This window comes from Tachyglossus aculeatus, chromosome 19 (assembly GCF_015852505.1).
Source record: "Tachyglossus aculeatus isolate mTacAcu1 chromosome 19, mTacAcu1.pri, whole genome shotgun sequence".
Taxonomy (NCBI): Eukaryota; Metazoa; Chordata; class Mammalia; order Monotremata; family Tachyglossidae; genus Tachyglossus; species Tachyglossus aculeatus.
The window spans coordinates 33,459,921-33,474,193 of record NC_052084.1 but is presented as its reverse complement, the minus strand read 5'-3'; the positions used below and the strand labels follow the sequence as shown (position 1 = coordinate 33,474,193).

Below are 14,273 nucleotides of genomic sequence, written 5' to 3'. Positions count from 1 at the left end.
CCTCCACCTGCCCCATTCACTGAAGGAAAATGACAGTCATGACCCATTGCAAGGCTCTTGTTGCACAAACTGAAACCTTCGAGAATACTCTGGTGGTTAGAGTGCCTCACTTAAATGCTTACCAGGCTGAGAAAAAGGCTACCCTTTTAAGTGTCCATTGTGTGGACGTGCCCTTTTGAGCTCAAATACAATTACTTCTCTATCATCAGCCTAATTAAGGTTTGAAATATTAAGTGATTGTGAATGGGAAACTGGTAACTAAAAGACAAGCACGTGGCCTAGTGATAATAATGATGGCGTTTGTTAGCGCTTACTATGTTCAAAGCACTGTTCTGAGTGCTAGTGGATAGAGCACAGACCTGGAATTCAGAAGGACCTGGTTTCTGATCCCTACTCCACTACTTGTTTGCTCTGTGACCTCGGACAAGTGCATTCACTTCTCTGTACCTCAGTTACTTCATCTGTAAAATGAGGATTAAAACTCTGAACCCTGTGTGGAACAGGGGCTGTGTCCAATCCAATTACATTTTATCTACCCCAGTGCTTAATACGGTGCCTGGTGTATTCTAAGCACTTAACACATATCATTATTATTACTATAACTTCCCAGAAGTCAGTCGTTCCGATTCTATGTAGTGAACTGTCTCCTTCCTCTCCTCGACCCCAAATGATCGCGTCTACAACCGTTATTTTTCATTGTATTAACAGCCTGCTACTGGTAGCCGGAGGGACAGTCCTAAAAATCTGTGACTTTGGCACTGCATGTGACATACAGACACACATGACCAATAACAAGGGAAGTGCTGCGTGGATGGCACCCGAAGTGTTTGAAGGTAAAATCCCCAGAGGCCGTTGGGACGGGGAGGGTGGGTGTCGGGTTCGAGGGCAGACCCAGCCTCCACTCAGTCACTAGCGACACCTCAGACCCCTTGCAAGGCAGACTCCCCCCTCAAATAGGGAAAGCCCGTCAGGAGAGACGGCTTTAAGTATGGAGGACCATCACCATCTCAAACAGCAACATGGGCTGCCGGTGAAGAAAATGTAGCAGAGCCCCCACTCCGGGTCTGTTTAACGTGAGCCCCGAGCCATCAGGACTGTGAAGCCACATGACTGGGGTGGAGAGTTCTGATGTGTTTTTTACTGCTTTGATCACGATGACTTGCAAACGTCTCCAGACCACTGGATTATTCCACTTCCGGCTCCACTGCAGTTCCCTTTTAGACAGTTTGGAAGCAAAGCACAGTCTCTCTTCCAGTGAAAATCTCCCCCCGAACAGCTAAAGATCCGGATTCCCCTGACAGAGGCAGGAAATCAATCAGTCGCCCTCCTGCTGTATGCAAAGAAGTGTCATAAGAGCTTGGGTGAAACTGTGGAGGTAAAAAAAAAAAAAAGTTCCCTGCCTTCAGGGAGCTTACACTTTAACAGCAGACAGTGAAGAAGACAATCAGCCAGTCGGTTTATATTTCTCCAAATTGGGTTGGTTTAATGTACACATTGGAGAATCAAAGCGCAGGTTGATGGTTTCCAGCGATTCCCTTAAGATTTGCCCTCAGCACAGGTAACCCAGATGAGCACCGGGATAATTTACTGCTGCCAAATCCCATTACTAAGCACTGCTCATTAGGCACAGTTGTCACTCTGGTAATTTGTGCCCCGGTTTACACTGCATCCTCGGTACTTTTAATCATACCGATTCAGTTGCATGCAGATTTTGCATAATTCAGTCACTCCCCATAGAGCCTTTTAGTCGTTACTGCAAATCAACAGCGTTCCACTGTAAATGAATTACCTTTCTTTATTCAAGAGCCTTAATTGTCAGGTCTGCAAGTTATCAGAGGGAGCATATTAAAAAGGTGGCCTGCCTTCGGAAGTTGAAAAGGAAATAGCCCAACGCTAAATTGGAGGTATACATCACTTCCATGGCAAAACTACCGGCCATGGTAGAGACGTTCCGTGCTAAATGAGAAACTAGCTTCAGTAAGCACAGAAGGGGCTATGAAAGTGTCTGACGATTCACGTTACTGCAGAGGCAGTCCTGGCATTTTAAAAATGAGTCAGAACCCTCCAGCGAGGAAGCGGTACTGTCAGTTGCTAAAGAATTGAGTAGGGCTTCCCTGTGCCCTGTAAGTTGTATTTTTACCATGGAAAAGTAGCATTAACTCTGTGCCTTCTCACTGACAGTGTTAAGCTGGTCTTTAATTTGGAGAAAATGTTCAGCTCGACAGGATTGCGTGCCGCCAAGGTATTTTGAACACGTGGAGATCTTTCTAGCATTCTAGGGGTGACGCTCCTGCACTCCCTTCCCCAAACCCCGTATTCCTGAACTTAGCCACTCTGCAGAAAGATGGGAGAGTCCAGTTCAACGTTAGGCCGATCTCTGGTTCGTCAGTCTCAGGTCTCCCCCTTTCCCACCCTTGAGCTGGCTGGGTGCCTTGGAAAAACTTGGTGTGGCCGGTACTTGTTGTGGGGGAAAAGACTTCAAAACTGTGCTGGTGACTTTTTCCAGGTAGCAATTACAGTGAAAAATGTGACGTGTTCAGTTGGGGTATTATCCTTTGGGAAGTGATAACCCGCAGGAAACCCTTTGATGAGATTGGTGGTCCAGCTTTCCGCATAATGTGGGCAGTTCATAATGGTGAGTGAAATACGGAATTCCACATTTACCTAAGGTCGAAGAATGTGTATGTGTTGGGCCGGCGGGAGAGAGAGAAAGACACATGCCTGCCCGTCTCCCCCACCCCCAAACCACTTCAACATCCTAACTTTCCTTTTTTTGTAAATTAATCAGTAACTAAGGGGGAGGCAAAGGTTGAGAAGCAACATGGCTTAGTTGATAGAGCATGGGCGTGGGGCTCAGAAGGACCTGGGTTCTAATCCCGTCTCCGCCACCTGTCTGCTGTGTGACCTTGGGCAAGTCACCTCACTTCTCTGTGCCTGGGCCTCAGTTACCTCATCTATAAAATGGGGATTGACTGAGCCCCACATAGGACAGTGACTGCGTCCAACCTGGTGATCTTACACGTACCCAGAGCTTAGGTCAGTGCCTGAGCCATAGTAACAGATACCATTATTAACAAATACCATTTTAATAAAATAAATTTTAAAAAACGTCGAGAGAAGAGGGGCAAATGTGTGTGATGAGTAAGGTAGCTAATTTACTATTCTCCCTCTTATTTCACCTGGGAGCCCCATGTGGGGCAGGGATTATGTCTGGTGTGGTTATTTTGTACCTACCCCAATGCTTAGAGCAGTGCTTGGCACAGAGTAAGCACTTAACAAATACCACAATCATTATTATTTTCCCATGGGTTGCCTTAAAAAGATGCCGCTCTTATTCATAGTGCACAAATTTGATATTGGGATAAAAGGAATAGAAATCGTAAAATCTTTTAATTGAACAAAATGTGGACAAGATTCAAATTTTGTCTTGTTAGTACCGAGCCAATGTGCAGTGAGCAGACTTCCACAATTACTTGCCCTCAAATATTTTTGAAGCCAATTGTACTTTTTTTAGTAGTAGTAATAACAGTGTTTATTGAGCACCTCCTGAATTCAATGTACTATATATTTTATGTGCTTGGGAAGTACAACAGAAGCATGAGATTTTTTTGAATTGAATTTGTAAATGCAAGGAACCAAATACTAATGAAATTCTCCAGCACGTGCACTGCTTTACAAGCGTGATACTTAAAGAATTTGATTCCAGAGCATCTTTCATTTTTTTTTTAGTGGATATCTATCTTACAGTCACGTGAAAGTATTGTAATCGTACCACACACTTACTATTATCACAACATCATCAGATGAAAATCGAATGTATCCTCTGCATTTAAACAGATGTAGGTTTCCTTCCCCTCCGGATTACATTGTTAACGTTAACAAGAAAGAAAACTTCACTGCGAAAACAAATTGTCTGTATGTTGCGGGTAATAATAATTCCTCGAATGAATATAGCATTTTTATTTTTTCCAAAGAACTTTCTCGTCAGTCAGTCAGTGGTATTTATTGAGCACTTAACTGCGTGCAGAGTACTCTTCTAAGCGCCTAAAAAAGTATAACACAACAGAGTTGATAGGCTTGCTCCCCTGCCCAATATCGGTGATCTGATTTTACCCGCCTAGTATCCCAGTGAGTTAGGGAGAATCAGGCTAGTGGCAAAGCTAGGACAGCAGCCCAGATCTCTGAATTCCCAGAACCCTGATCTTCCCATTAGGATCACACTACCCTTTTGTGAATGACCATTTGCTAAATCATAAAGTCTATAAATCATAATTCAAAATGCATTCTAGATCATCCCAGGAAGGACTGTGCAAGTTTCTTCTAGGATGTAAACTAAAATTGCCTCTGATTACTTCTTTTTAATTCTAGGTACTCGACCACCGCTGATCAAAAATTTACCAAAACCTATTGAGAGTTTAATGACTCGGTGTTGGTCTAAGGATCCTTCGCAACGACCTTCCATGGAGGAAATTGTGAAAATAATGACACATTTGATGCGGGTATAATTTAAGACCTGAGAGTCTAAATTTATGGAGAAATGTATTCTTTCATTTACCCAATGTAATCGATATTTTTGACTGGAAGTTAGACTTAGAGTATTTTGTAAGCGAATATTAGTCTTTATACAGTCATATTTTTGTTGTCTTTATTCAAAACTTGATCCATCGGATCAGTTGGTACCGTTTTTTTGATCCTTCGTATTTGTGACATTTCTCTTAAACAAAAATTCAAGCGCCACATTTGGAAACCAAAATTCAAGTACTTCTATTTTTATTACATCCCCCCGTCAACCCCCAAGCAGTACTTCTTTGCAAATGTTGTTATTTTTGCAGTATAATATTAAAACAATTATTTCCCATCAAGCACTGGTCCAATTCTCCCAATCCATCCATTATTCCCAGATAAATTAGACCCTTTTCCAAACTCTTTTTGGTCACATTTCCTATATTTACTAAGGGGCTCCTGAAAGAATTCAGAGGAGCCCCAGGAAGAATTTATGTGCTGACCATTGGAGAATAGAACTCCCCAGGTTTTCCCTCTGAGACTTTGAACTGTTGGTGTAGCTATCCAGAAAAACTTCAGAGCTTCCCACATGATTGCCTGATTGCCTTTCCTTACTCCAGATCGTACCACCTAATATGTTATCTAGACACGCGAGTGTGTGTGTTGTATATTTATAATCAATCAACGTTATTTATAGAGCACTGTACTGAGCACTTGGGAAAATATATAATAGATTTTGGTAGGTCATCCTTGCTCACAAGGAGCTTATATATAGATCTTTGTAACTTTTTCTGATTATAATAGGCAGGCTAAGCCCCAGTTCCTCCAGGAACTGTCCCTGAGTCATAAATAGACTACTTATAATGATCAAGGCTGATCTGTTTTATTTTAAAGAAACTGATATTGACTCAGTACTGAAAATATCAGCTGTTTGTCAGTTTTCCGAGCTTCTCTGGAACAGCAGCCAATTAACCAGATTTTCTGAAATGTGTATTTCCATATCTATGTGTGTTTCTAAATAAGAAGCAGCATGGCTCAGTGGAAAGAGCACGGGCTTTGGAGTCAGAGGTCAAGGGTTCAAATCCCGGCTCCAACAATTGTCAGCTGTGGGACTTTGGGCAAGTCACTTCACTTCTCTGTGCCTGTTCCCTCATCTGTAAAATGGGGATTAAGACTGTGAGCCCCCCGTGGGACAACCTGATCACCTTGTAACATCCCCAGCGCTTAGAACAGTGCTTTGCACATAGTAAGCGCTTGATAAATACCATTATTATTATTAGAGAGAGAGAGATTTCTTTAAGGCAACCACTTAAACTTTCATCAAACTATTTTGCCTGCATCTGTAGTGAAAGGTGTTTTTGTTAAACCCCATATTTTCAAAGGGAAAAATAAGATTCTTAGTATTCTATTTAAAGATCTGGAAAATGTATTTTGAGTGATCTTCCTAAATATAATAGCAAAATCGTTTTTGATATAAGAAGCTATCAGTTCTTAGTACTCGCACACCTCCCAAGGGAATATTTAGGACCCCAGTGGGGTTTAATTCTTCAGGGAAGGGGCCATAGCCTTCATTAACTTCCAGATGCTTTTGTGGCCCATATGTAGTAGGCTTTTCATCGTGCTAAAAATGCTAAGAGTTTTAAAATTTTATGTGTATTTTCCAGTACTTTCCAGGAGCAGATGAGCCTCTGCAGTATCCTTATCAATATTCAGATGAAGGACAAAGCAATTCTGCCACCAGCACAGGTGAACACCATGCTAGACCACCAAACTACAAAAATAACTTGATTCCTTAAAACTCAGTAAATTGTAATCAACAACCAATGGGAAGGATCCACATTTGCATTTATTTTCTTTCCTTTCCCATCATTGACAGTGGTTTGAATTAACAGGTGCATCACTGCTTTTAGCAGAGGATTTGAAATTCATGTTAAAGCAAAGACGTGGGGACTGTAAATCTTATATTTATTTGTGGTCTCTTTTTCCAAATGACTGTGACTCTCAGCTTGATTGTGCATTGAGTAGTGCATGTAATCGTTCCGTATATTCCAAGGAAAAACCTGTACCCCAGGACTGTTACTGTGTGGACTAGTGGGTGGAGCATGGCCCTGAGAGTCAGAAGGTCCTGGGTTCTAACCCCAGCTCTGCCACTTGTCTGCTGCGTAACCTTGGGCAAGTCATTTAACTTCTCTGTGCCTCAGTGACCTCATCTGTAAAATGGGGATTAAGACTGTGAGCCCCATGTGGGCCATGGACTGTGTCCAACCTGATTAGCTATTATCTAACCCAGCGCTTAGAACGGTGTGTGGCGCAGAGGGCTTAACGAATACCACAACTCTCATTATTATTATTATTTTAAATGGCTCCTCAGCCTTGGCGAAATCACATAATCCACCCTCACTCCCACGCACCCATGGGCTGGATGCTTAGAGCACCGACTGTGAGCCCGTTGTTGGGTGGGGATTGTCCCTATCTGTTGCAGAATTGTACTTTCCAAGCACCTACTACAGTGCTCTGCACACAATAAGCGCTCAATAAATACGATGGAATGAATGAAAGAATTAATGAACTGAGCACGTTAACCGTTTCAAATACTTCGGGTTTCCTAGGCTCATTCATGGACATCACATCTACAAATACAAGTAACAAAAGTGACACGAACTTGGAGCAAGTCCCAGCCACGAATGATACCATTAAGCGTTTAGAATCAAAGTTGGCACAAACGATGAAGAACCAGGCGAAGCAGCAGGTAACCCTCGAGTCTGCAGTCGTGCATTAATGCTAATCCTGCTTGCAACAAAAGTTCATTACCGCCAAACTACATTAGACTGCATTTTAAGTATGGTTATTGTTATGTGGAAGTCCTTTTACAGAACTTACCTTCTTTCATTGTATAGCCTCAAGTCGCCTTTTATCTGAAACAACTGAGCAAACTTGTGTGCGTATGCGAGATGATTATACTTCTGATATTCAGTTACAATTGGGCTCCATCTCTAATCCCTTTAAATTACTCTCCTCTTTGTCTTATCTGTTAGAACCCTGGTGTATTAACTTCCAGGACAAGAGTTCAAACCATCTTCGACTGGCTTATCCAGAGAGCTTGCCATTGGTTTTCCTTTGGTTTGAGAGTCATTCTTTGTATCATACTTTAATGCTCTGGTGACTGTGTGGTCCTTGTACCCCGAGTCCGCCGAACAGAACTTCCCCACGTCGGCCACTGACGCAGCCTTCTAAAATTTTAACAGAGCGACACTGGGCGCTTAAGCTTGGGAGCATCTCGTGGGAGCAGCGTGGAGAGCCTGCCCCCGTCGGAGAGCAAGCGGATGAGCGCAGACATGTCTGAAATAGAAGCGAGAATAGCCACGACCACAGGTAAAATGGGGCAGGGGAGGCAGGGTGAGGGCTCTGACGGTGGAAAGAAGTATTATGTGCATTTAACCCGGTGGCTGTCGGATTTCGGTGTGGTGGTGGCTGCTTTCTTCCAATCATAAATGTCGGGTGTCTGGATCTGAAATTAGGTTTCCAGAAACAGGAGCAAGATGAAAATGAAGCTTTTTATGTTGTTTTCAGCAGCAGATGTAATTACGGCTACACTTGTCCGAAAGTAGGTCCCCCCGGAACATAGAGAAAGTTTTTGAAGTCTAATTTGGGCATGTGTGCACTTCCAAGAGTTGGTCTGGGGTGCATACTAGAATATAGTATGCACAGAGCAAAAACTCCCATCATATTGCAAGAGCTGAAAGTGACTGAAATTTTCACTGGAAACAGAGAATGTTGGTTAAGTGAGATGTCTGGCAATAGATGGGCCTCGGAGGATCTTTCCTGTAGTCAGAGCGATAGAAGAATCTTCCGTGAACCTGACTGAGCATGTATGGTTTTCCTTGCAGGGTGGATGCTAATCTGGTTAGTGGTATGTGCATTTCCTTCTCTACACACACAGGAACGTGTGTGATTGTATTTACCGTTTTGAGCCACAGCCTGGATTCACTATCATTTTACCAAATTGAATTCAGGAAAGTGTGGTTCTTATGTCACAGTTTCTGGCCTGGAAATTGAAAGGAATGAAGTAAATCTGAGGGAACCAAAATCTTGGCTTTTGTCTTTCATGATCCAAGAGTTAGCGGGGCCAAAATCCCCCTGGGTTTGATTCGATTCAGGAAGCAGAGATTGACCTCATTCACTGTTTTCCATCGGAGTGAGAACTTTGGGACCAAATTTTACCTTCTTCCAAAACGTGATAACGGACAGTGGTGGCTAGTGCAGAAAGTAAGAACTGCCTTAGCAGTGTAGACGGAGCACACTGTGTTTACGTGGAGCCAGTTTCCCCTTCCCTGAGAAGCTCAGGTTTTTTAGTGTTTCTACTTGGCACAGGTGGGCCTGGTTCCTTGTTTTCCCCCGAGACTACACGGGGATCAACCAAGAGTACATTTCATCGTGATCTTTCAGGATTGTGCTGAAATCTGCCCATTCAGACCTGGCTTCTTGGGCCTTGGGTTTCACCACGCTCGCTACTGACCTCCTTGCCTGATACCCTGTAGACCAGCAATGCTGGGGGCTCTGTGCTTTCCCCTCAGCCCTCACTGCATGCATGTCTGCCCCAAGCCCTGCGCTTGTATGGGCTCAGAATCGAGGCCTGGAGGGTCTGAAACATGAACTATTAATTAAGTAGGCATTCAGGCATGAGGCCGCAGGCTGGAAGCAGTGGTGGTTCGCGGCCCCGTTACGATGCATGCTCTCCCGGGAGGTGATGATTGGCCCTGACTGGCTTGGGGCAGGGGGGACTCCCCTTTGCAGATCTGATCAAGAGGAGTTTTCTATGAGAAAAATCCTCTCCCAAATCGAGTCCCTTCAGGAAGACCCACAGCTACCTCAGCTGAAAAGGTCTTTGAAGTTCTTTATTATCATCTGTTTTCCTCTAAGATGCTTTCCAGGGGTTGTGAACGTACTCCTGTTCGAAGGAAACTGTGCAGAATACCAAAAGTTCTACTTAGGATTTTAACTTTATTTTTGTAGGGATGTTTTTTCAGGGTCATTGGATGGTGTTAGGGGAAATGGGGGCAGGAGCGGAAGAGAACAATAAAATGCTTTTCCCTGCAACAGTGTATCTGTGCCTTACTTAGATTACTGTGTTTAAGCACAGAGGTAATATTTCACTTGGGTAAAAATAATGGATTTAATTGGTCTTTATCCTCCTGGGATGGATGTTTTTGAATTTACACTAGTAAGCTCTGTGAGGAACCTTGATGGCATGCCGTTGTTTTACCAGCTAATGGGTTTGAAAACCTTAGAGACAACACTTAGTCCAGCTAATGCTGTATATATTTGAATTTCATTTCACATCTTTGTGGTGTACAATGTTGTACGGTTGTACAATGTTTGACAGTCCTCGATCCTACTATATGTTCCCCATGCCAAACTAACATACTCTTCGTGAACTAGAATTTGATTTATTTAGAACTTTGAAAGTGTCATAATATTCTGGGGTAATTTGTATTTTCCTAGAGCCCATCGTCACATAAAAGCAAGTTTCCTGACTTTTTAGAAGGGCCCGTCACATGAGTAGAAGTGATCCCTTTTTTATCATTTTCAGGAATAAGTTGCCTCATTCACTTATTGAGTTGTGCTTTACAAGGTTGATGGGGCTACTGCAAATTTGAGTTGCATCATTTTTGTATAACAAGACCGTGATTGTCAGGTTTTCCAATCCGGGATTCCTGATGCCCACGTATTTATCAGGCATAGAGTTTCAGCAATCATGTTTCTCTGTTTTCATGCTGCTTTGTCTGTCTTTGACCTTTGATTTTTTTTTTTTCGCTTCGGCTACCTACAGCTAACATGTGAAACGTTTTTGTACTTACGAGTTGTGGTTTTGCTTGTTAATCTCTGCTCTTCCGTTATAAGCATGAATGAAAAGTTAGTTTTATTCTGCATGGACTGTGTTGCATGAAACGTGTCTTAACATAGTCATAAGAAAAGTGTTGTGTTTCGTGGTTGATCGTTTTCTGCGTTACCAGCTGTGGTTGTTTGCATGTGTATTGTATGTGTATTTTTGCAGCCTATTCCAAGCCTAAACGGGGCCATCGTAAAACTGCTTCATTTGGCAACATTCTGGATGTCCCTGAGATCGTCGTATCAGGTATCACAAACTAACTCAGCTGGTCAAATGAGCTAAGAAGCTGGAATAATGACCACAATATTTCACACAAAATGCTCCTTGCTTCCTTGCTCCAATTCTCTCCAGCAGTTCCTCGGCCCAAATGGCGGGGCAAGCACAAAAACAGTGTTGGCTCAACCAGATGGTAGTAAACGATCAATTGGGCGTGGGAAATGTTTCCAGATCTCAAGGCTGTGAAAGGAAGTTTCTCGCCCACTGAAAATGCCCTGGAGAAAGAGGAAACACCTTTTCTGTCTTCACAACCCACAGCCTTTTCCTTCTCCGTTTTTGCTACCTTGGTCCTGCTACCCTGGTTAACATCCATCCATAGTCTTTCTGTGGGTAGCTACTGTTGTGGGTGAAACCAAGTAGGGATCTTACAAGTCATTTTGCTCCAGTATCCATATTTATTAAAACCCCCATTGTGGTTACCAGCACTGTTGTAGGTGCTTGGAAAACATACCGAAGAAATAAAAAGTGCATTCCCTGCTCTTGAGGAGTTTATAGTCCCAAAGGAGAGACATAAATTGAATATGCAGTAGCTGTGAGAATATAAATAATGGAACCAAGGAAATGCATGAATCAGCAACAAATCAATGAGTCGATCCAAACATGAGCGTTGAGGATTCTGTTGCTCAAAGCAACGGTCAAATTAAAAGTAGAAATTGTGTTTTCTCTTTGATGCACGTCTCTCTAAAGCATCCTGCCTGTTTTTCTCGCTGTTAAAATCGGTGTGCTCCTTTTGTTTGAGAAAAGAAAGAGTGTACTGCATCTTTTTTTTTCTAGAGTAGAAATGGAGGAAACATTCCCATTCTGAAATCAGAAAATTAAGATTAAAATATAATCTCCCCCCCCCCCCAAAGTAACCCAAATTTGCCATGGAACATCTAAATAAAGTATATTTAGAAATATGATAATCATTCCATTCTAAGAATTTCCCCTTCCACTTCGGGATTAATTTTGATGGATTTCCCAGAAAGTTTTATAAATTGGCCAAGAAAAATACTTCATAATCTTTTCTAAGTGGCATTTAGTAGCTTTGGAATCCATATGAGGATTGATTAAAAACAAACATTTTGCCTTTGAGCCTGAGTAGACACAGTATCATCTGCAGGGTTCCATTTCCGAGATTAGTGTTGTTTTTTCTTTGGAACTGAGCAAAATACGGAGTGAAATACCATTCTTATTCCAAGATCATTCAAAGAAACATCAGCCGTCATCATGGACTAAGATGCATTCGTTTGCTCACGGTAAATAGGTCATAAATAAAATCATTTGGTTTTTTTTCCTCAGCGAATTCAGCAAAGGTCACCCCCTTCCCAACCCGCACCCCCCGCAAGAAAAAATCCCTCCAACTTCTTTACAGTAGCCTCGGTGGGTTCAGAAATGGTCTCCTTCACCCAAACTTCAAATCCTGCGGGTATTTGGGAGTTAGGAAGGAAGCCTCACCGGCATCAGAGAGCCGTGTCTTAAGCCCCAGAGTGCTTTTCCATTAGCCCCAGAATCTTATGAAATTTCACAGCCAGAGTCATTCACCGACTGGACCTCCATCCTGTAATGGGAAAATACTGGTAGTAGAACTGCAGGATGGTCAACAGTGATAAAAGGCCTGCTCGCAGGTGGATTCTTTCCCAGAGAGCTGGCTTAGACACACCTGCCCTGCCCTTTCCCCTCTCTCTTCCCATAAGCACAGCCAAAATGGCTGGAATTATTCAAGCTCTCAGAGGAGTAGGTGCTCAATATGAAATTCCCATATCTGTTATATTTGTTTGCCATCACACTAGCCATAAATGATATCCCCACATCTATAAATAAGAGATAGGTACAACTTTCCATTGAAATGTTGGAGGCATTCCTATAAGGAAGTAGTGTGCTGTAATGGAAAGAGCATGTTCTGGGATTCAGAGGGCCATTCATTCATTCAGTCGTATTTATTGAGCTCTTACTGTGTGCAGAGCACTGTACTTAGCGCTTGGGGAAGTACAAGTTGGCAACATATAGAGATGGTCCCTACCCAACAGTGGGCTCACAGTCTAGAAGACTGTCACTTTCCTCATCTGTGAAATGGGGATTCAGTATCTTTTCCCCCTCCTTAGATTGAGCCCCATGGGTCTAACCTGATTATCTTCTGCTCTACCCCACTGCTTGGCACAGAGTAAGAACTTAGCCAGTTCCGCAGGTCTTCAATAGAAAAGACATAGCATTTTTATGCCCACTGTAGAATTGTTTTCCTATTTCTGTAGATTTCAGTTTTCCCTTTTTCCCGTCAAAGATAGAGGGGTCTTCTCAGGGACTCAAGAAAGTCAGAAAGCTAGTTTTTTTCTGCCCCGGCCCGTGAAACAGAAGCTTCAGTTAGTCCACTCAAGATAACTCATCAGTGCCTGAGCGATCCTCCATTCCCTGGGATGAGTTCATTTTAAACCACAAGTTACCCAGATTGAAGGGAACAGCCACAAGCAAGATTCCCCAGTTTGCCAGCGTAAACTTCTAGGTTACGATGGGGACTGTATCACTCGATCAGTGGCATTTATTTGGCACGTACACATCCCACTGGATAGAGTGGCTGTTCAGGTGGGATTCTGTAAAACCTGGGCGTTAGTCCCGCGCCTGGCAGAGATTCGCTGAGCAAACTTGGCTGAGAAACTAAATTTTGTCTCAGGTTCCACATGTGGACAGCCATCCGTAACAGCAGTTGTTTTCAAACCCGGAGATCCCCCGAGGAATGATGCTTATGTGAGCCAGCGGACCATTTGTCCCTAATTGACGGGGAAAATCCCAGTATGTGGAACTTATCTGTCTTCCCATTCAGTTGATTCTAGCTGTCAGCAAAATCTCAGGCAGGAGCTGCAGTCCTGGGGTAGGGGACACTATTTTCTTCTCGGTCTACCCTCCCTTGGCTCTGAATTCACACCCTCACACACTTACTGAAATAAATACACACACACACACATATACACACACACACCCCGCCAAGAATACACAGAGGCTATAATTTCAGACAGCCAGAGTACAGTGTGTCCTGGGTATGTTAAACATTTTTGGGCACCCTCTCTATCTTATGGGAGAAAAAGCATTATATTCTAAGCTTCACTTTGCCTCGTAGATTATTAGTGGACATATCCTAAATGTGTCCCTTAAAAAGCATAAGTAACTAGATTGTGAAGTTTCTTAAACATATTTGAATAGCCCTCATGTTTCTGTAATATTCTAAGGTAGTTCAGTAATACAAACATCCAGCCTCTGTAAAAATGTCTTTTGTTTCCAAGCATTTGAAATTATTCTGTTATCCCTATAGCTGGAGGACCCTGAGTTACTGTAGGTTAAGGAAAACCAGTATTTTCCTTTCCTTATTTTTATTTCTAGGACTGAAATAAATGATGAGTCACGCCTGCCTATTGAAGGAGCATCTTCATTCTGATATTTGTTCAGGGAGATCATAGTATCGAGTGAAAGTCTCACTAGTCATTCTGGCTGCATGCCTCAACAAGCTGTTTTAACGAGGTGTTCTGAATAATTATGCCAGAAATGTGAATCTTCGAGATGCATGATTTATTTTTGTGGAGGGTTGTGAGTGCATGTGCTCTCAACTTTATTTCAGCCTGAGTTAAAATGTTCT

General features: G+C 42.8%; 1 protein-coding gene across 1 annotated transcript in view; it reads left to right on the top strand.

Moving 5' to 3' along the window:
* MAP3K7 (mitogen-activated protein kinase kinase kinase 7) overlaps positions 1-14,273 on the top strand; it is a 41,211-nt gene that overhangs the window by 11,531 nt on the left and 15,407 nt on the right. The window contains exons 6-12 of the mRNA XM_038760786.1: positions 709-833; positions 2,507-2,635; positions 4,369-4,499; positions 6,168-6,249; positions 7,113-7,252; positions 7,749-7,875; positions 10,559-10,639. Of these exons, the coding sequence (XP_038616714.1) occupies positions 709-833; positions 2,507-2,635; positions 4,369-4,499; positions 6,168-6,249; positions 7,113-7,252; positions 7,749-7,875; positions 10,559-10,639 (815 nt within the window). The remainder of the gene's footprint in view (positions 1-708; positions 834-2,506; positions 2,636-4,368; positions 4,500-6,167; positions 6,250-7,112; positions 7,253-7,748; positions 7,876-10,558; positions 10,640-14,273) is intronic.